The 27,956-nt window shown below is 40.1% G+C and overlaps 1 protein-coding gene across 6 annotated transcripts in view; it reads left to right on the forward strand.

Moving 5' to 3' along the window:
• The window catches only part of ARAP2 (ArfGAP with RhoGAP domain, ankyrin repeat and PH domain 2), a 222,008-nt gene that overhangs the window by 12,359 nt on the left and 181,693 nt on the right, over positions 1 to 27,956 (forward strand). For 3 of the 6 annotated variants that reach the window (XM_086705256.1, XM_086705260.1, XM_086705261.1), the window contains exon 3: positions 23,606 to 24,670. In XM_086705256.1, the coding sequence (XP_086561382.1) occupies positions 23,763 to 24,670 (908 nt within the window). In that variant the 5' untranslated portion in view covers positions 23,606 to 23,762. Of the gene's footprint in view, positions 1 to 9,752; positions 9,803 to 11,213; positions 11,336 to 11,367; positions 11,721 to 23,605; positions 24,671 to 27,956 lie in introns of those variants that run through there. The other 3 variants (XM_086705258.1, XM_086705259.1, XM_025921688.2) reach the window with 3 other exon arrangements.

The raw sequence follows: 27,956 nt of genomic DNA on the forward strand, positions 1-27,956 counted from the left end.
CTCTGGAGCATCCATTAGAATCCTGACTCCAGCAGTGGCTATGGGGTGGGGGTGGTGGCGGAGTGGGAGAGAGTTAGGAAAAACTAGGAGAGGAAAAGCCAGAAAATTACAGCTGCACCCACCACTTAAGAGACAACCTTTCCTCTCAATCTCCTTTTCCTATCCACCTGATCCTTGAGGGGTCTGATGCAGCAGTTAGCAGATGAGGGAAGAGGTGAGCAACTGAGAGAAATCCGTCTAGTCCTCTAATCCTTCCCTCCCCACCACCCCAAGGAAGCATGATAGAACTGAAGCAGGCTTGTGGGAAAGAGGGTGGTAATGGAGAACAGTATGTTTTATATTGAATGAAATAGATTGGAGTTAGTCTGTCGTGCTAGAGCACATAAATTAGACTATTCTTTTCAATGACACAGATCAGAAAATCTAAGGAATCCACCCTGTATTTCATTCATGAGTAGAGTAAATCTGAAAGCACAGTTTGGAAGGGACAATGAAAGAGAAACTAAAGTTCTTTATGTTTAATTATTGCCTATTGAATTCAGCCGATTCAATGAAAATATTTACCCATTTGATAGTTGTACAAATGTGCTTTTTATTTGAAAATGCACTTGGCATTTTATGAAGATATTCTAATGCATTAAATTGGTGTCTTTTTAAAAATTATAGGTTTAGTAGAAATCGTCCCTAGTTGGGGCATAAAGACAAGTGACTGATTCCATCCAGTACTGTGTTATTTTCTCTTTCTTTCTTTCTTTCTTTCTTTCTTTCTTTCTTTCTTGTGGAGATGAATGAAAAATAAAAACAAAAAACTCCTTTTTCAGTGTCCTAGTAACTATAATAAAAAAGCCAAGCATTCATGGCTGAATGAATGCATGAGTAGTAGTTCCTTTGCAAGTGAAAGAAGAGAAGTTCAACCAAGCATGACTGCCATGGTCTCCTTAATATGCTTGCAAAATGTACTGAGCAGACACCCTGTATTCTGATCGCTAAACCAGATTGAAGCTGAAGTAGTGCAGGTTGGAGAGTTTCCACAGGAAAAAATACAAAACCATTACACAGGATGCTGCAGAAGCCATGTGGAGTGAAGGAAATGCAAAGTTGAGAGTTAGGTCTTTGAAGGTCTGCGCACCTGCTGTTTGGTATAACTGAGATGGTATGTCATATTTCACACAGAGAAAATGATCAAATGGCAGATAGATATCTTTTCTAAAAAATGTGTTTTAAAGAAACTGAGAATACTACCTTTTCAGACAGAGAAACAGGATATACGGATTTTTGTGCATTTTTTTTTGTAGAGTAAGAACAGTAAGGTAGCATAGAAGTTGCTAGTAACCAGTGTACAAACTGTACATGAAGTCAGTGATGAATGAAGCTTTAAATCACATGTCCATTTGTAACACTCTTAGATGTAGAGAGAGTAACTCAGTGTCTTCATTGTCCAATCTACCTACCAACACTCTTTCATGAAGTGCTCAGACATTCTTATCCTCTGTTCCCCTTCCTCCAATCTATGTTGAATTACCTGTTTTGGGGGGAAATGGTTGAACTTGCTTATGTAACACAAAAGGGGCGCCTGCAGTTAAAAAGATTAAATCTTCCCTAATGTTAGAATTCTGTAGAAACTGGAAGGATGAATCGACTCATTTGTCCATTTTGTTTCCCCAAACCTAGAGGTATGAAATTATAAATACCAAACATTCTTTATAAATCCCTCAACAAGTTGGTGAATTCATTAGTCATATCTGTTACAGGTAAGTTAAAGTCTACAAGTGCACATACACCCTGAGATTTCTGCCGGTTAGACTGTGTACTTCTTTTGGACAGAAGGAACAGAAGGGCAATTAAAAGAGTGGTCCCTGGAATCATACGTGTGTGCTGTCAAACAGTATAACCTTTCTGCAGTTTAACTTTCTGCAGTTTCTTGCAGTTTAACCTTTCTGCATCTCATTGTATTCAGCCGATAGATGGCCATCCCAATGACTTCTGATAAGATCCCCAAACTTAGACATGGCGTGAAAGGCCATATACAATGCGTGTGCCTGTCCCTCCAACTTCATCCTGTCTAATTTGCTCACTATCTAGCTCAAAGAGCTTATTTCAGTTCCTCCAAAGTTCCTGCTTTTGGTGCATCTGAGGTTTTACAAATGCTCTTCTCTGCCTGGAGCCTATCTCTGTACTCTCCCACACACAAGCTGAGCACACATAGCTCACTCCCACCCAGCCTTTGCTTTTCAGTGTAAACGTCACTTGTTTAAAGAGGATTCTTCTGATAAACTGATCAAAAATTATTCCTTCTCCTTTTTATTTGCTTGCATGCTTGCATATAACCTTGTTCATTCCTAATACCACAAATGTCGGGGTGCTTTGTTTGAAATAAATGGGAAGATATACAGGAATCAGGCAGACAAGGAGTCAAATATTACTTTGAGACAACATGTCAGTTTCTGGAAGCTCTGAATATATTTAAACCTCCTATAGGTCTTACGGCTTGAAAGAGCAACACAGAATTCTGGCTCCCTGACGACAGCCCATGCTACAAGAAAGGGGATAAAGAAGCAGGGCTCATGTGGCCAGGCCTTTCTTCCAAAGACACCCAATAAATAGGGTACTCCACTATCATAGGGCAGCATGTAGACATGTGAAAATGGGAGCAAAGAGAGGCTGGGAGGGTTAGAAATCCCCTCTGCATGAAGGAAAGATTGGGAATAGGAGAAAAACATTTCTTTCAGTTTCAATTTAAATGTATTAATATAAACCCCATGCAGTGACCATTTCTGAGGTTAAATATAGACAAACATCAGCAGATTCATATGGTTCACACATAATCATACATGTATATGTTATATATACATGTAAACATGTAAATGTGTATGTATGCATGCATAGATATACTAAGTAGTATATGTACCATATGTATACTATGTGTTATATATATCTATGTGTGTGTAATAGCATTTACATGTGCCATATACATACATATATATTTGTGTAATAATTTGTGTAGTATCTGCCTCTGCTATCATACTGAAAGTTCCCAAAAGATAGTGAAGTATGTCTATGTTTGTCTCGGCATCTGTGACTCATCATATCTTACAGCAGCTACAAAAATTAGTTGAATAAATAATAGCTACAGCACATTTAACATGTTATTTGACTTACTTTAAGAACTCAGTAGATACTAGCTATTTTGACGATCACACTGCTGCTGCTTCTGCTGATGAAACATTCTTAATATATTGGGTACTAACTTTTGACCTTGGCTGTATATTTCTAAGACTTCCATTTCAGAAATCCATAAGTTTGTCACTCATACAGTCTGTCTTCCACAGCTCATAATTTCGGGCCATGTCCCATAGTTGCAACCTCCACAGCTCCGAAGTTATAACTTTAAGGAGAAACAGGGTGAGTAGGACTATAGCAGATTAGAGAACATATGTCTTATCCAGAAAGGGCAGCCATTCTTCCAGTTGGTTCAGACTTGCTTTGTGGGAATAGGAGTTCAGTGTTATCAGACATTCTGATTTTTGAAGAGAAGCTGAAAAATACGTATTTTAATATAAAATCTTCTATATCTGGGAAACTAATTAAAAATTGCTAAGCTCTCTGTGCTTCTGAAAGATACTTTGACTTCATGCTGCCCACAGCTAGTTTGTGACCTCTGCTTTTATGGCAGTTGTCTTGTGGTAGGAGGTTTTATCAATCCTTTCCTTGTTTTTCATGTATCTTTTTAAAATTTTTTTTAAATTTTATTTATTTTTGAGACAGAGAGAGAGAGAGAGAGAGAGAGAGAATGCCTGAGTGGAGGAGGGGAAGAGAGAAAGGAGAGAGGGAATCCCAAGAAGACTCTGTACTGTAAGTGTGGGTCTTAAAGGGAACCTTGAGATCATGACTTGAGCCAAAACCAAGAATCTGTTGCTCAACTGACTGAGCCATCCAGGCGCTCCTTGTTTTCATCTTGTACATAGGTATTATTCTATGCTTTTCAAATTAGTTTTTTAATAGTTTAATTTCAATGCTTTATAGGGGATCGAGTTCTAGCTGTTGTTTTTGTATTTCTAACCTTTCTATCTTTTGCTTCTTTACATCCCTCCCCCCTTTTGTTTCTTGATGTCAGAAGAACTGTCAAGGTTAATTATCTACTACAAGGGTAGCATTTTTAGCAAAAAGGGAAAAAAATGGAGGTATAGAGCATTTTCAAACTGTAGTACAAATATAATTTTTGGTGTGTTTAGTAAACTCAATTTTGGAAATATATGTGAGAACAATTGACACAACAAAGTGGAAGTAATAATTTTACACCCTGTGAATGTATTTCATCTGCAAATCCATTTGACAATAATTAGGTTCTCTGGAACTTCTTTTAATAATCATTTTTCCTTAATGAATTTTTTTCTATAGAAAAATAAAATTAGATATTTATGTTAGCAGTGGTGAAACTACTGGATGTAAGAACCCAAAAAATGCAATGTATTTTAGAATACACGAATATTTTTTAAACCATGAGAAAAAAAAATCACTGTGACCTAAACTATGACATAACACAAATCACTTAGAATTTTTATTATATATGTATAAAAAATTCTCTTTGAGAATTAGATGTAGATTTTCATCTAATATCACATTGTTCTGTTTCCTTGACTTTTTGCAGAAACCTAGTGTAATCTTTCTAAAGACATTGTAAATGACAACCCAACATGTGTTGGACTGTTGGATTGCCAGTGCAAGTAACTGAAATGACGATATAAACGTGTGGTCAGGTTCATGAATATACAGGCAATGACAAATTATACTATGACTACTGCCTGGCTAGCAGCAATCCATCTTAAGATAAATCCCCATTTCAGAAGTAGTAAAGTGTAAAATATGTATCAGTGTCAAAGAAATACTCTAATCTCTAGTACCTAAATAAGTTTCTGAAATACTAGTTTTATAGAAAAACTTTCTATTTTTTTTTTACATCTCATCTTTTATATCTTTGAAATTTTCCAGTCTAAGAAATAAGTGATGTACAGGGGAGCAGAAGAGACAAAATTCTCATCAAATGGTACATTCTCAAGTTGTATGAGTGAAGTTTTTTTTTCACACAATTGATATCTTTAGTTAGATTTGGGTATCTGTGTTCTCTCCTGGGAGATGCAAACCCCTAGAGATTATGTACTCTTTTAGACCACAAGAGAATGATGAAGGCTTTGAGATCAGAATTTCGAGGTTCATGGGGCCCACTGATTTTATTTTTTTTTTTTAATTTTTTTTTCAACGTTTTTTATTTATTTTTGGGACAGAGAGAGAGACAGAGCATGAACGGGGGAGGGGCAGAGAGAGAGGGAGACACAGAATTGGAAACAGGCTCCAGGCTCCGAGCCATCAGCCCAGAGCCTGATGCGGGGCTCGAACTCACGGACCGCGAGATCGTGACCTGGCTGAAGTCGGACGCTTAACCGACTGCGCCACCCAGGCGCCCGGGCCCACTGATTTTAAAACTGGCCCCAAAATTTGCTTCCTTCATTCATCTTTTTTTTTTTCCCCTGCTGCCACCAGCCTAATTCTATCCTTTTGACAATTCATACCATGTTTTAAAATATTTAATAAGTTCTGGAAAAAATATATATATATATATATAAATGTTTATTTATTTTTGAGAGAGAGCCAGAGTGTGAGAAGGGGAGGGGCAGAGAGAGAGGGAGACTCAGAATCTGAAGCAGGCTCCAGGCTCTGAGCCGTCAGCATAAGTGGCTCAAACTCACGAACTGTGAGATCAGGACCTGAATCAAGGTCATTTAGCTGACTGACCCACCGAGGTGTCCCCTATAGGACTCATCTTTTTTTTTTTTTTTATGTTTATTTATTTTTAAGAGAGAGAGACAGAGCACGAGCAGGGGAGAGGCAGAGAGAGAGGGAGATACAGAATATGAAGCAGGCTCCAGGCTCTGAGCTGTCAGCACAGAGCCTGATGAAGTCATGAACTGCAAGATCATGACCTGAGCTAAGTCAGACAATTAACCGACTGAGCCACACAGGCGCTCCTGGAAAACTTATATTTCAAAATAAATTATTTCCACAATCTTATAACCTTTTGGTAAAATTTAACTGACTGCGTATTTGACACTCCTCATTTCTCTGCCTTACAGTAGGCATCCACCAGGCTGCTCACTTGTAGTGAGAAAGTTAGTAAAACTTTCAAAGCAACTCTTAAAACTTTTAACAAAGTACCAAGTGTTTAACCTAATGAATATGAGTACTTTAATTTAATGAAACAAAAATGTATCCAAGGCCCTATAATGGGCTCTTCAGGGAATTCATACCTCCAGAGAGGTAGTGGAACTTCAGGGAATAACAAAAGTAATAAGAAAACTTTCTTAGTATCTGTAATGCAAAATCCCCTAACATAGCTATACTCCAATAGTGGCGAAAACAAATGTCATTGGGGAAATCCAAGAGAGAGCCTGAAAATTAGGCACATCATTTCCCCCAAAAAATCGGCCTTAGAAAAGATATCTTTCCAGCCAAAACTTTAAAAGTTTTCTCTGAGGCACAGTGCTTAAGACATATATGGGATTTGAATCCACATTATCTGGGTTCAAATCCTTTCTCCCTTACTGTTCTTAGGTGAAATAAACTCTGTGTCCCCATTTCTTCGCTGGTTAAGAAAGGAGCTAATGGTAGTACCTACCTTCCAAACCTGCTGAGAGGATTAGAAGTGTTAAAAATGTGTAATAGTGCCTGGTACCTGGAATCTATATATTCGAGGATCACTACCCTTCCAGAATTATTGTACATTAATCCAAACTGCAAAGTACTTGAACTACTGGAGTTGGGTGTAAGGCATGTGGCCTGAATATCTTCAATCAGTCTTGGTTCAGGATACATACAGAGGTCATCTGATGGAATTGTCTTAAAAATCAAGAAGAAGATACTTAAAACAGATGAAGTAATTACTTATGGAAGTATGAACTCACAGTTAGTTGTACATGCTCTATGTTAGTGCAAGCATCCTTTTCAAAAGCATTAAAAAAACTGGTGGAGATTACAAATGTACATATCTAGGATGAATGAGAAAATACAACTTCTTAATATAACGCTGGTGGGAACTTGTGGTTTGTAAACATTCCCGGTGACAGAATCATAAAAGAATTCAGAAAGTTAAGTGTCTTCAAAAATTTAGACAGAAGTGAAACTCATATGCTCTAAAAAAAAAAACCCAAAAACAAAACAAAAAACAAAATACAAAAAACCCAAAACAAAACACTGATGATTCAAAGTGTGGCTCTCCTGATGCAGTTACTGATATTAAAGTTGCATGCGAAAATGTGAATAAAATTAGTTTATAAAACATGAATGGAATAGGCAGTGTTTATACATTAATATATAATTTTATTTTTATAAATGTTTGCTTATCTAAAAGGAATTGAATTCAATACCGTTAACTAGACACAGGCCTATTTTATCTACATCCCTAAAGTTTTCTATTTGGCAAAAACAATATGGGATTTTCCTTTAGAGAAAAAATGATTGCTTTAAATTCTGTTGTGTATACAATTCTGGGTAGCAGAGATCTGGAAGGGCTTAAGAGGAAGATGAGGGTTGAACATTGTTTTGAAGAATAATTGGAGTAAAGAGAATAGAACTAAATGTATTAAGGGACTACTATTTTCTAGGGACCTTAGATAAGACATCACATTAAATTCTCATAGGTATTATTATCCCCAGTTTACAGATGGGGAAATTGAGACTCAGAAAATTTTTTTTTTTTAATTTTTTTTTTCAACGTTTTTTATTTATTTTTGGGACAGAGAGAGACAGAGCATGAACGGGGGAGGGGCAGAGAGAGAGGGAGACACAGAATCGGAAACAGGCTCCAGGTTCCGAGCCATCAGCCCAGAGCCTGACGCGGGGCTCGAACTCACGGACCGCGGGATCGTGACCTGGCTGAAGTCGGACGCTTAACCGACTGCGCCACCTAGGCGCCCCGAGACTCAGAAAATTTAATGCATCTTTTCAAAATGCCACAAACTACATGATCAGCCTTCATTTTCAGCGCAGGCTTTTTCAATTCCAGCACTGTGATTTCCCTGAAAGGCAATCCAGTGCAGAGGGTGGATGCTGGAGAAGAGTGGCTTGGAATTCTTTTCTTTATTTCTTAACTGGTGCAAATTACTTGACCTCTCTTTCTTAAGTTTTCTTATCATGGGGCTAATAACACAGTCTCTTCAAGAAGGTGTTGAGACAATTCAGGGAGCTTTTGCAAGCAAAGTGCTGGGAATAGCAACTGACACCTAAATGCTCTATAGGTGTTACCCTGGAAGATGCAAGGAAAAGGGGGAGGAGGGACAGGAGGGAGAAGGGGAGGAGAGGAGGAAGATTACCACTCTGTCACATTACCTCTTTCAGAAGCAAAGTGCATTCTGGGTAAGAGGGATAGGCGGAGCAAAGACACAAAGTCTGGCAAAGTACATGGCTACACCTGCTCTCTGACTAAATATTGAGGAAATAAGGACGGGACTAGGTCATTTTGGAATAAATCCAACCTAGATGGAAATTCCTGGGAATATATAGTCCAACGGTCCTGGCAGTAAACAGATATCAGACCTCACTTTTTATGAAGTTAATTTTCTTGTATACTTTGCTTCCTGAATGCCTCACTGTGAGGGCTAAGTAATTTATAGTATATGAATCCAGCCTAGATGTGTTTAATTTATACACTATTGACTACTTAACCTAAGTCTCAATTAAGCCTGTATTTATAAAATTAGAAAAAGAGTTCTAACTTGTAGAGTTGTTTTATATCTACAACATATATGTTAGATGTTTGGCTGAAATCTGAGTTATTAGTAAACAGTTAATAAAAGAGTACTTTTGACATATTTCCTCAGATACCTTTTATTTCCCTCCATATATGAAGGTTCTTAAAACCAGAATACATCTTAAAACTAATGTATATATTCAATGGGGGAACATTGTTTTTCTTTCACTTCCCAGAGCTATTATTAAATCATTGGTGTTCCTTACAGCTTTTAACTTTATTTCCCCTCAGAGAAGGCTGTAAATCCAGAGGTTGTATTTGCTACGACTGTATTCTCAAGTTATCAAAAAGTAAGTGTTCAATAAATTTCTTAAACAATAAATTACTGAATAAATAATCAAGGGACTATGATGTTGTTGCAAAGAGACACAAAGTCCCAATTAGGTTTATAAAACCTACCAAGAGAAGTAACTTGAGGCCAAAACAATGTTTGGTGTTCTGACACATGTCCCTACTAAGGTGGGAAACTTTGTTTATAAGCCACCTTGTTCAGAAAAGGACTCAAGGTGGCTTACACAGATAAAAACACATGACAAGTATGTGAGAATTCTTAGGTAAAAAGCAAAAAGTGAAAAAAACAAACAACAACAACAAAACACCTCAACAGATTAAGGACCTAAAATGAAGCCAGGAAAACCACATAGTATAATTCTACAGGAATCCAAAAGAAAGACCATGCTTGAGGTTTAGAAAATGGGAAAACTTTCCTGGTGGAAACAGGGCTTGGTATGAAGTATTTAGTTCAAAAGACATGGAGATTTGGCGTCTCTGGAGCCTGTTACAGAGTCTTCCCAGGCAGGAAGGTGCTTTTGGGTGGGAGGTATTTTGGTGAGGATGACGCCTGCCACCAGCGCCAGCTCCTGGGAAGCCACCTACATGCTGGCCCTCACCAATTATCTCGTTTGGATAATAAGCTCACCACTTTCCCTAATTGCTTTACTTCTATCAACAGGTACAGTGGAAAGATAAGAACATTTCATCTTTCAAGGGAGAACATTTCAGGTACAGTCTGCGAAGAGATGTTTATTAAAAAAAATAAATAAATAAAAAGGATTTGGCCTTTGAACTCCCTGGCAAACAAGTGGATTTTACTGACTCTGCGGTATTAGGGGACACTGGGTGGTATTTTTTAAATTTTTCAGAGGAGCCCCTTTTCTTTTGCTGACTCCATATTGTCAGTTCCGAGAAGAGAGTGCCAAGGCCCAAGTCGAAGGGGCAGTGTCTTTCCAGGATCTAACAAGCTCAGGTACCAGAAGGACTGGGGCATGATCATCCCTCCCTCCCAAGTGAAAAAAGACAAGAAAGGGGGAAATTAGAAAATCAGGGAATAGGCTGTATTCCTCAGGGTTAAGAGTTCAGGTCTAAATTGAAAATCACCTCCACCCCTTAAAGTTGTGTCGTCTTGGCCAAGGTGCTCTGCCTCTCCGACTCCTCAACTATTAAACGAAGACACCAATCCCTTCCTCACAGACACCATTTGAAGGAGAAGCCTATAGAATGGGTTCAGCCGAATCTGCAACGGAGCTCGGTAGACAGATTCCCGGGCCCACTGAGTGCAACTTTGCCAAGCAGCAGCCTGGGAAAACCAGCGCCCTCGATGAGTCTTCAGTTTGGGAAACGCTGAGGTGACACGGAAAGTAGAGTAAGACTAACAATCAGTGGTGGAGAGGTTCCGCCCATTTGACAGGAACCCCTCTATCAGCGCGCGGAGAAACCCACTGGCCAGCAGGGGCCGGGAAGGGTCACCCGCGTCTCTCCCCCCAGCCCCCGGGGAGGGTACTGCCCTCGCCGATCTTCGCTCCCGGACGCGCCCTCGCAGCTTTCCCAGCCCCGCCGGCCCGGGAGCCTCGCGGCCAAGGTGCGCCAGGTGGCGAGGGTGCCAGGCGCGGCCTGGCCTCGGCGGACTGAGTCAGCCGCCCAGCTATGCTGCGGAACCAGGGCTGCCGGCTCGACCGCCCCCGCCGCTGAGCGCCGGCTGCCCCCGCGCGGGGCGCCGGCTCCCCGCCCCCGCGGGCCGAGAGGAAGCGGTAGAGGCGCGGCGCGCGAGAGCACCTGGGCGGGCGCCGGGCTGCGGCCGCAGCGCTTCCGGAGCTGCGCGCGGGCTCGCGTTCCCCGCGCTCCCCGCCTCCAGGTGCGGCGGCCGCGGCGCGCCAGCCCGTGTGACAGCGCCGCCCGCGCGGCCGCCGCCCGGCAGCAGACGCGGTGCGGGCAGCCGGCGGGGACCGGGGAGGCGGAGGAGGCCCCGCTCCTGGGACCGACGGCTGAGGACCGAGCGAACCGGGCGGGCAGAGAGGCCGGCGCCGAGGCTTCACCGTCCGCCTCGCTTTCCCAGCTGGGCTGCCCGCGCGCGAGGCGAGTACCGGGGGCCGCGGGTGGGCTGGGCGGGGCGGGGGGCAGGGGGGGACCGTCTCAGGCTGGGCTGCGGCTTTTCGGCACTTTCCGGGTAAATTCCCAGAGCGCAAAGTGTTGGGCTCTGGTTTCTGCCCCTTGGATTTCGCTCCCGCGTGTGGGCGTCTAAAAGGAAACCAGAAGCGGGTAAGTGATACAAAAACTCCTTGCTAACGTGATTTGGTCCGGGCGGGTGAGAATCTGCACCGACAACTAGACTCCTCCTTAGGCACCCCGCACCCCGAGATAAAAAGAAGCTGTCCTTTAGCGAGTTTCAGGCACCAAGTTATTTACTCGGTAGAGATAATGAGTTTGCGCGGATCTCTGCGCTTCCCCCGCACCCTGCTGGTTATACACTTTGAGACAACTGGCTTGTTAATTAACTTTAATCACAGTCGTTTGGCCTCCACCTGCCTGAACCCAACACCGTACACCGGGACCTGTCGGCAGTCAGTTTACTAGATTGATCTTTCATTTTAGTTTGGAGACAAGTCTCTTGGGAGAATGGGTGAGCCATCTCATTTAGTAAAAAGTAAGTTCGCCCGGGCTTGTTTTCTTAAACACTTTCCTCACCTCCTTTTGGCGATCTGGAGCTCTTTTGATTTGAGGGAATGCTTTGTGAAATGATGTTGTGAACTTTATCCTTTGATAATTAGAGGAAAAATAGAAGCAAGTTTGTGTAGAATCATGACATTTTTTGGCTTTTGCGGGTTTGTGTAGTGATAGGAACAAATTTTTTTTTTTTTTTTCAAGGTTGCCCTTGAAATAGGCCGCTCAGTGGAATATAGCCTTCTGGTTAAAAAAAAGAAAAAAAAAAGTATCGAGAAGGAAACTATTTTTAAAAGTACATTTAATCGGATGTCACTGTGATTACCAATAATAGTATTGTACTTACAAGCTCAGTATTGATTTCCCCCCGCACTTAAGCACTCTACACCCACATGAGTTTGTGGAACTTTGCCCATAAGTAATTGGAAGATGAAGTTAGGGCTGTTTTAAAAAAGGAAGCTAACTTTTTTAAGGGAAAAAGAATCCTGTAAACTTGTAGTTATGACTTTCATGCACTTACAAGAGAAATGTTGAGGGAAAATTCTCATGACATTACACTGTTTTAACAATGTTTAAAAAAGAAAGAAAAGTAAAATGGGTCATGGAACTAAGCTGGAACCTAGAGTGGAAGTGTTTGTTTCCCTGGCCCCTTTTTAAACGCATTTTTTAACAGATACTCATTCAAAGTGGGTCTTAACACCAAGAGTATTTTATATAGATTTGGTTTGTTAGTACTCAAAGATTTATTTAAATTAAAATGCACCTAGGGGGTAAGTCAGTTGACTTGTTAAAACTTATTTACATGGGCGTGTATGTGTTTGTATTTTTTCTGTCTTCTGTAAACCTGTCAGATTTTATAGTGGTTGCCAAGAAAGGAAACCTGATAGTGTGTGTGTAAAATATGTATTTTGCTGTTGGTGTATTTAAAAATAAATTCTTAATCATCTGATATTACTACACATTTCTAGCAGTTTAAGACCCAAATATTCAATTAATCCTTTTCAACTCAACTATAGTTACTCTAAATACAGGAATCAGATTACAATGAATTGCAATTTTCTTGGAAATGTTTACATTAATACTATGAAACTATGAAGTTTTAAAAACCCTAGGACTCAGGGTTATAGATTTCGTGATATCCAAGACTTTTTTTTTTTTTTTTAATACCCCACCTTCCTGTAACTTTGAGAAAGTTTGCTGAAAGATGTTATGAAATTGCCAAGTATTATGATGGTCGTTGCTTTCATAGCTTTCTTTTAATATGTTTTTTTTTCTCATTTATTTATAGACTCATTTATTGCATCCAGTGTTGGCACTTGCTAAGTTGAGGGCTTTTTGGAATTCTCTGTAAAATATTAATTATGTAGGGAACTTTTTATTAATGTTGGAAATATTTCTTAGCTTTGACCAAACGTGAATTGATGAGAGATTAGAGGCTATGAGATGTCCTTTTAATCCTTTCTATGAAGTCTTGGATCCCTCTAGTTTGTTATTTTAGGTTTTTTTTTTTTTTTTTTTTTTTTTTTTTTAATTGGCCAGATTAAGCCAATGGTGATGGCTAAGCCATTTTACTCACTTTGTTGAAGTCAATTGTATTCTATTTATAAGGTCATTCCTAGTATAAGAATAAGCATATATCTTTACCCATACTATGAGGAAACAAAGGAATCCTGATCTGGGTTGGAGTAGTCATTTTGAGCAGTTTCAGAGGTAAAAACTACCAGTGAAGAGGTGGGAAGAATTATTTTTCTATCTTATTCCATTTGTATGCAGAGTAGATGGGTAGGTGAGGGGATACTCAGGGAAGGACTAATAAGATGGTGAATATGCCCTCATGGTTCTTACAAAAATGGGACGCATAAAAGGACTATACAGGTTATATTACATAGCTTTAGGAAACGGAAACATCGTTAATCAATTTGAAGTTGGAGAGATGATCAGGGAAGAGCAAAAGAGAAGTGGGATCTGCATGCTGATTATAAAGTGTCTTGGGCTCCTGGGGGGTGGGGATGGTAACAGTCATTGCTGAGTCTCTTTCCTAGTATCTTGATAAAGTTCAGAATGCTTAGCCTGCTATTCAAGGTCATAGCCAACTCCAGCTTCCTTTTCTGGCATCACCTTTTATTACTTCTTGAACCTTAGGTCCACCTGTTCTCATCTCCTTGCTGTTATAACCTGAAGACCTCTCGCTCCGTGCCCCCTTTATGGCATATCTTCTGCTTCAGATAGTGCTGTCTCCATCCCCATTTCTTCCTACTTGAGATTCCCCTCTTAGCCCCTTCACTGATCACTCCTTCCTCAGAGCTGTGAATGTCTGCATATTTCACTTGCCTTCCTGGAATTAATTTGAGATTTTTAGAGTTCCCTAGCACTCATGAAAGATGATGGTTCTACTTCTCTATGTAATTAATAGTAAAGCAATATTTAAAATGTAAACCATGTGAAAGTCAAAGTCACAAAATTAGATTTTTTTATTATTTATGCACTTTTGGGGGGGTATCTCAGCATTCCATTTTCGATATTTCTTCTTTACTGGCACTTACCAGAGTGGTAAAGTAATGATTGTATGTGTGCTATTTTATTTTGTTTAGTTCTGTCTAATCATAAGACTTTTAAACTCTTTGAGAGAAGACATTGCATCTTCACTTTCTTTATGGCACTTAGTGCTGCTCGCAAATGGGAGAATGGTTGCTGTAATCTTGAACTGCAAATATTTCCCACTGTTATTACTCTTGGAGAGAGTAGTTAGTTTTCCTCAAATATTTATTGAATGAATAAATGTAAATAAATGAGTCAGTAAGTTGGAAGACATTTGCTGAGATATCTCTCTTCTTAAGAAAAAGAGACTTTGACAGTAAGGGAACCAATAGGAGTGAGCTCCCAAATTCAGCTGGAAAAGAGGTCAGGGGACTATTTATAAATGCAGAGAGAAGAGACGTTCACAGTAGGCTATTTTGAAACATCTGGTTGTTAGTTTAACAATGCAACTCAAATGCAGAGCAATGGTGGGGTTTAAGTTTATATTAAAAATTTAGAATTAACATATGTATGATAAAGTACACATAGCATAAGCATAAATTTTTAAAAATCTTTCTATTGATCTGTAATATCCTACTAGTTTTGACCTGACTAAATTAAAACAATGCTCAGGGCAGCATGAAATGGAACAGAATCCTGAAGAATATGTGCCCATGGTCTTATCAAGAGATGGAAGTGGTCTCATTCTTCTTTCAGCTAAATGTCGCTGGTTGTAGAGGGGTAGCAGGGAGCTGGCACTGGGCAGAAGCAGGTGCCCAGCTAGGGGCACACAGGTAGGGCTCCTCTGCCATGATGCAGGCTTTGGCTTACTGCTTTTCACTGTCCCCACTTCTGCTCTTGTACGAACTCAGCACGATGAAACCTTTCTGGTTGTTGAAGAATTATGGCTCTCCTTTAAAGATCTGTGAATTAGAACTGACAACAAGTTTCAGACATTAGCTAGTTAAAATCTAGGTGGATAGCTTGAAAGAGAAAGACTGAAGCCAAGAACATTATCAAGTACATAACTATTGAGATTATTACCGAAAACACCTAAACCTAGGTATTATGGAACCTATTGGTAACTTCTTGTGATAAGGAAGTGAACTATCACTTCTAGCCTTCACTGAATGTGGAAATGGATCCTAAGTTCTAGATTTTGAAAGAGTTGTACTTTTGAGATTGCACAGTAAATAAAATAATCAAAATGCAACTTACACAATTCTTTCTCCTTGATCCAAGCTGCAGAATGCTTTTGCCCAAGCTCTGGCTATTTTCAGCTCAAACCTCAGTTACTTTCCATCCAGCAGACACTAATTAAATGTTTATTGCTTGCCAGGGACTGTTACAAGATCTTTATGCATAGTTACTCATTTCATCCTCAAAACAGCTCTGTGAGGTAGGCACTATTGTCCTGACGGTGGTGAGGCTCAGAGAAATAAAGGAACTTCCCTACAGTCTTGCAGCTAGTGCATGGCGGAGCTGGGATCACTGGTAATCCCTGTGCTGTGTCCTCTGTTCACTGTACTCCCTGTACCACTGCCTGGTGGAAGAGGGGATGGAATAGGTAGGGAAAGCTCACGGATGTGGTGGTGGATAGTGTAAGACCTGAACTGGCCTCTAAAGGAAAGAAAAGAGCTCTAAATGTGTACAGGGAATTCAGTTTGAATAAAAGGAAGCTGGCCCAAACCTTCTAGTCTGTCTCCCTAGCTCCTTATTGTGGTAAAAACAAAATAAAACACGCAGCATAAAATTTGCCATCTTTACTATTTCACAGGGTATAGTTGGGTAGTAAGTAGATCTACGTTGTTGTGAAGTAGACTTCCAGAACTTTTTCATCTTGTAGAACTGAAACTGCACACCCACGAGACACCCGCCCCCCCCTCTGCCGGCCCTTTCTACGAATTGGAGTATTTCAGATACCTCATAGAGGTGGAATCATGCAGTATCTGTCTTTTTGTGACTGCCTTATTTCACTCAGCAAAAAGTCGTCAAGGTTTGTCTATATTATAGCACATTGCAGAATTTCCTTCCTTTTGAAGGCTTCATAGTATTCAGTTGTATGTGTACTCTACATGTGGTTATCCATCAGGGAACATTTGGGTTGCTTCCACTCCTTATCTCCTTTGGCATCACATTTAAAGTTAAACCTTTAAAACTAGTCTAATACCTTCTGGGACAGAACTTCAGTACTCTCTATTCTAGTCAGGCTGCATTTTTGTTTTTGTCCACCATTGACTGTTCTCGTGGGTGGTGACTACTTACTTTGGCTATATTTGATTATCTGATTTTGGCTTCCTACTGTTTTATTATATAGCGCCACAGTGGCTGTCTTTCTGCAATGATAGATGCAAAATAAGTTTTAATAAGCAATTTTATGTTACTTTTGCTTCACATAGTAATTTCAAAGATCTTTTCCCCTAATTTGTCACTTTGTCTTAAATCCCACACAAGTAGAAGTGAATGAATTTCTTTTTTAGCTACTTTCATGGACACATATACCCACAATCAAACTGAAAAGGTTTATAAGACTTGAGCTTGCAAGACATGGTGTTTTGAAACAGAACTTCCGTAGTGACCATAGGTGCTTATGCATAGGAGAGTCAAAGGAGGGGAAAAAATCTGAAGTGCTTGATACCACTCTTTTGTTAAATCCATTTTCTAGCTCTTAGGGGGCATCATGGTTAAGAGCACAGGTTGTAGAGTCAGACCCTGAGAATTCTGGAATTTATTCACTCTTTATCCGTGCTGTGGCTTTGGGTGTGGGGCTTTCCTCCCAAGGCAGTTGTGAGGGTTAGTTGTAGATCCTAAGTAGATGGTGTGTAAACATCCGCAAATATTGGCCATTATTATTAGCAGTATAAGCCTGAGGGAGAATGAAAGACAATGTCTGTGTTTGATGTGTGGGGAGTAGTAGCCTTCAAGGCAGAGAACGTGTCAGTGAAGGTCAGGGCCTGCGGGTGACCACAATCCAGAGAGATGGCCAGGTTGACGGAGCTAGGCTTCCTGTGTGGGATTTAATGGGGTAGTGTTGCCACAAGCTAAGATATGTGAACGGGTGGTAGGGGAGTGGGGTGCTGAATGACCGATTTGATAGTATTTTGGCAGCTAAGCACTCAGGCTGGAAAAACAAGTTAGGATTCTTGACTCCTGACCCTTTGCAGTCTCTTCTGTACCATGGGATGGAGTAATGTGACAACAAGCAGATTTTCTCTAAAGTACTTCCTCTTCTGCATGGTTGTGGGGACCAAAGTGGAATATATCATCTTTATGAATCCTTGGAGTGAATATCTCAGTATTAAACAAGAGTTTGCTTGATATGCAAACACCATGGTACATATTTCTTGTGATTGTAGTGTGTACTGAGGCACAGGTAGAATTCAGTTAAGACCTGTGTCCCACACTAACTTGTTCAGCATGATACCCATGTGGAACTCCCTTAAGGGATTAGCTGTTTCTCCGCAATACGTTTATTCTCAACTTGAAGTCAGGGACAGTTCTCTTATCATCTGTAGTGCCAGGCATCCTATGGGGGTAACTGATTAGTGGTAGAGATTTAGAAGAGCAAAAAGTGTACAGGAGGTTTCTACCTTGGGTATCATTTCAGGGTGTCATAAATCAACTTTACTATCAACTGGTGCCACTTAAACATCATGACAGGCAAACGAATCTTTTTTCACAAATTTCTGGGTTTCCCCCTGTGGGATAGTTTCACTCCATTGGGAACCACTGTTCTGGAATACAGTAAACTCTCATTGTTCTTCAAATCAGTAAGATTCGTATTGATAACTTTGAAAAGTTTCATTATTCGTGTGGTAACCTAGTTTCTCTTTATTTGGTAGATATTTTCTGTCTTGTGATTCTGTGATTATTAAGCCTGTTTTTTTTTTGTTTTTTTTTTTAATTTTTTTTTTTTCAACGTTTATTTATTTTTGGGACAGAGAGAGACAGAGCATGAACGGGGGAGGGGCAGAGAGAGAGGGAGACACAGAATCGGAAACAGGCTCCAGGCTCCGAGCCATCTGCCCAGAGCCTGACGCGGGGCTCGAACTCCCAGACCGCGAGATCGTGACCTGGCTGAAGTCGGACGCTTAACCGACTGCGCCACCCAGGCGCCCCTATTAAGCCTGTTTTGACACAGTTGCACTTTCTAAACATTCTAATGTTATGTTTCTGATTTTAAAAAGGTGAACTTTAAAGTTATGACAACATTCATTTGTATGGTGCTTTTTTTCCTCCCATAAGATATTAGAGTCAGGCAAGTACCAGCACTGAATACTTTAATGACTTCATGGATTCATGAAGTGACCCATGGTTTTCAATTTTTTTCTTTCTTTGCTCATTTGGGGGGGGGGGTATGACAAAGCTCCCCTGGTGGTGGGTGATGGGGAAGAGCTCACTGGGGGGTTTACCTTACTTGAGGCATTAGGAAAGGGAAAGCTATCCCACAGGTGGTTTAGAATGCTTCCAGCTAACTTTCTACCTGCCCCTCCCCCCCCATTCCTATGGATTGGAGGATTCTGTATTTGAATCTTGTCTGTTTCTGACAAGTTTGGTGACCTATATAGACAAACGTTAAAACTGTATGTATTTTACACTTTCCATTTTATTTATTTTTTAATTTTATTTATTTGTTTTTGAGAGAGAGAGAAGGCGAAACAATGAGCAGAGGAGAGGCAGAGAGAGAGGGGGAATAGAGGATCCAAAGTAGGCTCTGTGCTGACATCAGAGAGCCCGATGTGGGGCTTGAACTCAGGAACCATGAGATCATGACTTGAGCCAAAGTAGGAAGCTTAACTGCCTGAGCCACCCAGGCACCCCTATGCTTTCCATATTAAATACTCTCAAAACTGTGAAAAAGTCTTTTTGTTGAATACATGCTATGTGCCTGATGGTGTTCAAAGGCTAGAGCAGTGAACAGTACACAAGATCTCTGCCTTCTCTGTCCACAGATACCAGGTAGTAACAAAGCCATCAAATAGAGTAAGAGTAGGGAGTAGCAGAGGGAGAGTAGGGAAGGCTTCTCTGAAGTGGCCACATTTGAGCAGAGACCAACCAAAGTGATGGAGGGAGCCATGAGTTGGGAAGCAGATTTAAAAGAGATACAAGGGTGAGAAGTGAGCTCATGACGTGGGGATAAAACTGAGGCCAACTTGGTGGCAAATGAATGATGGAATGGACAGCCAGGGGATATGAAGTTGGAGAGTCTCACAGGGAGTGATGTGTTATGACTTTTGTTATAAAATGAATCTTTCTGACGCTGTATGAGACTATACTGTGTGTGTACGGGAGGTGGGGGGGGCAGGACAGAATCAGGGCTATGAATCAGGAAGCGATTGTAGTGGTCTGAGATGGACAAGATAGTGGCCTGGACTAGGCTGTGAGCAGAGGTGGTGAGAAGTAGTTTATGCAGGACAGAGTTTTAAGGTTGAGCTCAATAAGATAATAACATAATGCATTATTAAGTGATCTCCAAGCCAGGCATGGGACGGGTACTTGTAAATGTTATTTCCCTTTTACTTCTTGAAAATTGGTCAGGATAGGATGGGAAAATGTACAAGCACATGTGTAGTGCCAGCAATTTTGCATTCTCTAGACATGTAGTACATATACATCATGCACTGTGTTTCTAAATAAATAATTTGACTGGCATTTATTGGGCAACTTATATGGACTGGTCATCATTTTGGCAAAGTTATTAGTTTATTATGGGATAATAAAAAATAATTATAATGGCAAACACTTAACATTCCTTGTGTGCAGTTAGTATTCTAAGTGCTTCACAACAGCCCTGTGAAATAAAGTCTTGTTACTCCTGTTGTCCTGATGAGGGTGAACTGAGGCCCAGAAAGGTTAAATGCTTGTCCAAGCTTATAGAACTAGTAAGTGGAAGAATTGGGATTTGACCAAGGCTGTTCAGCTCCCAAATCTTCGTTTTGTACTGCTAAACTATCCCACTTCTGTAGGTTACTATGGAATAAGTGGAATATGATTTAATGCTCTAAGAAGTAAATGCTGTAGGAATAGAGAAGAGAGTTTATTTCTTGTTCAGTAGAGACCTTGTGATAACATTTGAGTTAGACTTTAAATAATGGGAAAGGTTTTAGCTGTGGGGAGATAGTGATGACAGGCATGGAAATAAATATGGTGATGGAAGTATATGTCTACTAAGCACTTAACTTGTACTAAGCACTGTTTGACCACTTAATCTTGACCAGCACTGACATAGCTTTGAGTGTTTCCATTTTCCGGGTAAAGAAACAAACACACAGACATGCGCCGTATTTACACTGCTAGGAAGTGGAGGGGGTTGGGCTTGAGTTTGACACCAGATGGATGGGCAAGGGGTTGGGAGGGGTAATCTGTCCTTAGGGGAGGAAAGTGATGAGCTTAGGCTCAGGTGTGGTGGTGTAAAGTGTATTTGGGGAATGTGAAGAATTTAAAACTGTAAAATTTTGTTGCACATCCCTCTCATCCCAAGTACAAATTTCTGAGCCTGTTATCAGCCATCGTTGCTGCACAGAAGATCCACAGACCAGTTCCTTGGAGAGCCACTGACCCAGAACACAGCATGCATGCCAGTGTGCCCAAGGGGAGGTCAAAGTGCGGAGAGCTTTGATCTCAGTTTAAGGGTGTGCACATCCATCTCTTTGCATCCGATAAGTGTATGGGCTAGAAGAAAGAAGGATCTGGAACACCCTTGAGTAGTCAAACAGTTAAAAAGCCTGGTGACTGAGGGATGGAGCTGTCAAAGTGTAGAAAGGATGGTAGGGCCTGTGGGAGGGAGCCTCTTTCACATCTCGAAAAGGAATTGAGTTCATGTTCAGCATGTTGAAAGATGGCAGGGAGGTAGTTTTGAGTAGAACTTTTGGTGTATTCATCCTCGATTCAGCCGCCCAGGAACTGTTTGTGTATACTCCAAGGAAAGGCAAGGGCTTTGTGTAGAAAACGTACATGCAAACATACCATGAAACTAACAAAATGGGCCTCTCAAGTACTTCTTCTATGCCTGCTATCTTCTCCTATCACTTAAACAAGTTCCAAGCGCTTTGCAAAGTTCTAGGATCCTAGTTATAGATGTATATAAAGGAAGGAGGGATTCATTTAAGAGGTTAAGAGGTTGATAGGAAGCCTTCACAGAGCAGATAATACCTGCCTGCCTATTCAAATTCTTTTAAATCATGCATAGGATTGTGCAAAATGTTCAGATTTGCAAGCAGATGGTGCATATGCCAAAGGTATGGGGCTATTAAACAGTTTGTTGCCTTAAGAATGATAATTAACAATAATGAGCTAAAGTGAGCAAGGGATGCTGGTAGAATGTTTGGCATGGTTGAAATTGCTGGAGCTAGTACATAGGAACACCTACCTTGCAGTAAATAATAGGAGGCATGGTATCTGGCACATAATTGATGTTTACATCAATAGTAGCTGCTATTACTGTTATTATTAGACTGAGACCAGACTGTGGTAGGACACGGGAATAAGCTTAGACTTCATCCTGTTGAGGATGTGGAGGGACATGCTAAATTTGGAGTTTTCAGTAGATCACTGATACATGAAGACCGGGCTGAGGGATTTGTTTAGAGACTGTCATAATCCAGGCAAGAGATATGAGTGTGTGAACCATGGTGAGGGCAGTGAGGACAGAGGAGAGTATTAGTCAGTTTGGGCTGCTGCGACAAAATACCACAGACTGTTTGGCTTAACAGAAACAGACGTTTATATTTTCGCAGCTCAGGAGTCGGGGAAGTCCAAGATCAAGGTGTTACCCAGTTTGGCAATAATCATTTCCATTTGTGATGTGCAAAAAAAAAAAAAAAGATAATGTATTTATTTACAAAATAATTGTGTAGAGCAAGAGTAGTGTATCTGAGAATTAGTTTTGTATAAAGTGTTGAAGTTTAGCTTTCTACTTTTTTTTCCCCTGACATTTTGTCATTTTGAATGTGGCAGAGGGATACCTTATTGTCAAAGTCATTTCCTGCCTCGTATGTCTTGTTTGTATTTTTCTTTCTCTGCATCCACAGTGCTGTCTGAGGATAATACGTGCTTTCCCTTTTTTGTGTGTACGTGTGTGTCAGTGTTTGCCGATATTTTTAAATAGTGGAGACAATAGCTTTTGGCCTTTTGGCAGTTAAGACATGCAGTGTCTGAGTGGTGTCTCTTGGAGAGTTATTTTGAAATGTGATTTTCAGAGACAGTGCATTAACACTTGTTCAGATAAATTGACCTAGATTGGGTGAGTCTCATTTTACTATTTCAGCATATGTTATGCATGTTCTCTACTTTTTTTTTCTTTTTGTGGAAGCATAATATACAGGAGTGTGCACATATCCTACGTTTTCACAAACTGAACACAGTCACAGAAACAGCACCTAGATAAATGGACTTAAAAAAATTTAATGATGTTGTTTGGGAGTAAAATGAACCTATGTACATCTGCTATGTAGAAAGGAAAATGTGACCTTTAGACTTTTTTTTCCCCCTTTCATATTATTTCCTGTTACCTAATGTATTTACATATTATTCAGGCAGTTTTATCTTGTATATCAATATTGTGCATACAATGCTACTGCATTTTTCGAATGAAAATTATTAACCTGAGAAATGTATTCTAACTGTGCTTTTTAAGAGTGTCTTTGCAGAAATGTATTAAAGGGTAGGGTTGTTCATATCTAGTTACTGTTAAGAAAAATTTTCTAAAATTTGGAAATCAAAAAGGACATGTATAGCATGTTCTTTCAATGCATTGTGTGGGGGTATTGTTTAACAGGCCCACCCTAGGGGTATTTATTCCTAATTTTGTGCTCTACTTTCTATGTGCTGTTTGATTAGAGCCCTGAACTGGGAAGTTATCTGTTAGCTTATAGATTTTTGTCTGGTAGAGAGATAACCCCAAAGGTTATGGTTTTATTGTCCTGTAGGACATTAACCAGTTTTTTAAATCTAACCTACTAATCTTAGTCTTAACATGAAAAAAAAAATTCTTTTCTGTCTAAACCTATTGCACAAATGTTCCTGGAAACAGTCTTACCATCTTACTGGTTCCTTCATTAATGGGTTGAATAAATTATTTGACACATGTTCATTTTATATTTGTGGGAAAGTTGTTTTTTACCTTTTTGAAAATCATCATTTGATCCCACCATGGCATTTCTGCCTTGTATCCTCACACTTTACCTAGGAATTGACTCTCTGGGGCATGCAGAGTAATGGCAAAGATTCTAAACTCTGAGTGAGCGAAATTATCCTCGTTTCTATTGTGTTTCTCCAGAGAAAGTTTATCATGTCAGACTAGGTTTTCATAACTAAAATATCCTAATCCATTAATATTCTTTTCTTTTTCAGGCTTAAGCACATAAAACATTCACTGTGAAGAAAATAACATTTTGAGACATTTCTCTGTTGCGAGTGATAGAGGAAAAACCAATACAGAAGTGGACTTTCCTGTGTGTATCTCCTTGTACTGCTTTTGATAACTCAGCTTAGTAATGAAGCCACCATTATGTCCTCAGTCAGTGAAGTAAATGTTGATATCAGAGATTTCCTAATGAGCATTAATTTGGAGCAGTATCTCCTACGCTTCCGCGAGTTTGGTTTTGATACTGTGAAGGACTGTGCGGCAGTCAATGACAGCGTGCTGCACAAAATTGGAATATCACCTACAGGACACCGGAGGAGGATACTGAAACAGTTGCAGATAATCTTGTCAAAAATGCAAGATATCCCAATATATGCAAATGTTCATAAAATAAAGAAGGACGATGAGACTTCAAAGATTCCCCATGCTCCATTCTCTGATGGGAGTAACTCCGTAGATCTTTCAGATGCAGGTGGTATTCAGGCACCTAGCCCAACGCAGTGGGAGACTGTTACCAAAACTCTTGATCAAAATGATGTTAGTGTAGAAAATAGCCAGTCTCTTAAATCAGATGATAAGCTGTCTCTTCCTAAACACAACTTTCCCCTTCCAGAAGAAGAACCACACCCAAGTTTGAATTCTTTTCAGCATACTTTATTTGGTAGTGAAAATATTAAAGGAGAATCTTTGATTACAGAGATAACTATGGATTGCACAATCGAAGCGCAACAAACAAACAGAGCTGATTTGATCTCAGAAAATGTGAGCCAGCTTCCTGATGTAGACTCTGAATGCCTTTCTTCCCTCCTCCCGTCAGTATCAGAGGCAAATTCTGGAAGTGGAACTAATGGTTTATTAGAAAGATCACTGCCATCCCCATTCTTTCAATTTCAAGGAGAGATGGTTGTAAATGATTTGTATGTTCCGTCGTCACCAATCCTAACACCCATGAGAAGCCGTAGCAAGCTGGTTTCAAGACCATCTAGATCTTTTCTGCTAAGACATCGTCCTGTACCAGAGATTCCAGGGTCTACAAAAGGAATTTCAGGGAGGTAAGAATTTTTATGATGAGCCCTAAGTATTCAATTTGAGTGAATTTAGTTGCTTGTAATGCATATTTTTAGGATTGGTAAATTTGACGTCTATTAATTTGCCTATTCGATGAACCTTTTTTTTCTTCTAAAATGAGAACGTGTCATTTCTTTTGTACACTGTTTCCCAGAGTCTATTTCTAACTTATAACTGCCTGGGACTCTTTAGTTTTCTTCCATTTAAATGGGGGAAAGTCACTTCCTCTAATTTTACCTGGCAGTTCCTTCCCATGCCTGCCTTCACACCTGGTTTTAAATTCTTCCATGAGGGCAATTCTTATATTTGAATTGTTGACTCTGTCTCCTGACTGGATTATTTGTCCTTCAGCGGCGGCCATGTTTCTTTTTTTTTGTTTTTTTTAACATTTATTCATTTTTTTGAGAGAGAGAGAGAGAGAGAGAGAGAGAGAGACAGAGTGTGAGTGGGGGAGGGGCAGAGAGAGATGGGGAGACACAGAATCCAAAGCAGGCTCCAGATTCTGAGCTGTCAGCACAGAGCCCACCTTGGGGCTGGAACCCACGAACCGCGAGATCATGACATGAGCTGAAATCAGATGCTTAACTGACTGAGCCACTCAGTCGCCCCAGGGGCCATGTTTCTAACGTTTGTATCTCTACTGCTTGACACAATGCATTGGCATGAATTAGTAATTCAAGATACATGTAGGGAGCACCAGCTTGGTTCTGGTCACTGTGCTCGGTGGGGAGGTAGAGAGGAACGAAGGTGCTTGAAATGTAGCGTAGGAGACAGATGGTAACAGTACAGTGTGAAATCCGGTTCACTGGAACCGGAATTCTAAAGAGGGGCCCACCAGCATTGCATGTTGGGTTGTTAGTACTTTGAGGTAACTGCGGAGGCTAAGTGCTGACTTAACAGCAGAGAGAACTTTTGTCCCTTTCTCAGGGTTACACCTAAAATAGTTGTGGTTTTCTCCAGGGTTGTGGTGGGATGTTTCTCTTTTTTTTTTTTTTTTTTTTCTTCATTAAAAGCTAACACTTGTCTCTTTGCTGGGAGTCATGAGGTTGTTCGACTGTTAACTGCTGTGGTACTAGATGTAATTATGGATTTCCTGCACAGGCTCTAGGCTGGCATTTCTGCATTACCCTCCTTCCCTGCTTCTTTCCACTCTACCCCTACTGCTGGTACTGTTGCCTGTGGGCATCTTTGGTAATTACAGTGCAAAATCCTGGTTGTATTTGCAGGAGAAAATGCAGAAGTTTAGTATTTGCCAAAGAAAATGTGGCAATTTACAGGACTGTTGATTTAAGAACCTCTCATTAGAGCATAAACTCTTTGAGGGAAGAGATCCTGTGTACTTTGTCTTTGTCTCTTGGCATCCCTCGTGCCAACAGCAAAGTCTAGTCTTTCCTTGGGAATCAGTAGTAATTGTGTCCTTTATTAAACATCCTAGGAGCCAGTTTGTTTTATAATTTCCTGTGGGTTATCTAAATCTCTCAGTGGCACTGGAGGTATTATTCCTACATTTTCTTAGGTAATTGAGCCCTAGGCTGATTTTGACAGGATCACATGAGTGGTAAACTGGAGTTTCATTCCAGTACATCAGACTCTAGAACCCACACACTTTCTTAACCACTCATTTAGGAAATATTCTTAAAAATATTCACTGCATATATGAGAAAGTATTACTTAGGAATGTAGAAGGTTACCAATTTTTGTATGACACTGTAGTTTTAAAATATTTTGCTAATTTTAAAGTAACTGAGGGCGGTTTGCCATGAGTATACACATTGAAATTGTGTCTTTGCCAGAACAGAATCCTTTGGGGAGTTGTAAGGATAACTTCACACAAGAAACATTTGGCTTAAGTTTTAAAAGGTGCTATTTTTTCATAAGTTCTTGAGAAACTTGATGTTTCTTCATTTGTAAGCGTAAGCTTTATATCATATGAAAGACTTGTAATTCATATTGTTTGTGAGTCTTTGAAAATGAGAATTGAAATAATGTTAAAATTAGTAAATAAGTTAGTCCTAGTTGCATCATAGCCCTGCCAGGTTACCCCTCATAACCTTTCTTCTTTGATTATGGTGGTAAATGGTAACCCTGCATCTGTGGTACTCAAATCATACAATGAGAAACTAAATTATTTTCAGACTTCACTTGTATTTTTCCTTGCGGTCCTGGCCTGAATTGCAAATAGGAATTTTGCAAGATTTTAAAATGTCATGATATGAGTTTTAAAATAAAACTGTGGATTATATAACCTGAGATTCTCTGTAATCAGATTACATCTAAATGATATTTTAGTACATTTCTGGATATACCAAATAAAAATATTTCTTTGTGGCCAATGCTTTTAACATAATTTCTTTACTAAACATTTCATGTATCTGTTAAAAGGTATATATGATGTTGGATGCGTTCCTTGTGTGAAGCCTTCTGTTTTTGTCTCCCTGGACATCAGTTCCTCCCCAGCTGCCTCTTCCCTCCTTATTTATCTGACAAAATGGACACTCTAGTCAAATGGATTATCTTTGTCCTTGCTTTCAGTTTTTCCTGAATTCCTGCCTGCTCCTTTTCTTGGAAAGGCTGGGCTACGTGGGGCTATTGAGCAATGAACCTCAGGATCTCTTTTTAACCTTTCTTGAGGGCCAGGGCAGAACTAGGCTTAAAGAGCTGGCTCTTCCCTTATCACTTTCACCTGGAGGTTTCCCATGGAGGCCTCCAAGCAGGAAGTGAGGTCCAGCATCTTACCATTTCCCTGGGAGTCCTGGGCGTGTCCTGTGATCCTTCCGGGAGCCTCCTCTTCTGTGCTCAAGACAGGAAAGAACAAGATCTTTCAGCTACTAAAGAGGTACCTTTCTTACCCTCCTTCCCAGTTTAAAGATTTTCATACGTCTCGGATGCAACTGTTTTATCCTTGGCACAAGTCACAAAGTCCTTCTCTTTTAGGTATTGTGCCTCTAAATGTTTTTAGGGAAGGGGAAATAAGGAAGCAGAGATGGGGTGCAGGAAGATGAAAGGCGGGGCTGCACAGTGATTGGAGGACATCTGTTATAATTTATTGTTAAGATTAGTGTACCATATTGACTGAAGGGTCTTTAAAAGTTTGAAATCTAAACCTGAAGTCTCCAGGCTTCTTTGAACTTTTTATTAAAAATAACAATCTTCGATATTTTTCTCTAGATATACGTAGACATGATACAGACATTAGAAATGGATAACCCTATTTTAGACTTTAATGTTGAAAGATATTTAAGCAGAAAATGTACAGAAAAGTCTTAAGCA

Source organism: Puma concolor, chromosome B1 (assembly GCF_028749965.1).
Source record: "Puma concolor isolate L17-30 chromosome B1, mPumCon1.1.hap2, whole genome shotgun sequence".
Taxonomy (NCBI): domain Eukaryota; kingdom Metazoa; phylum Chordata; class Mammalia; order Carnivora; family Felidae; genus Puma; species Puma concolor.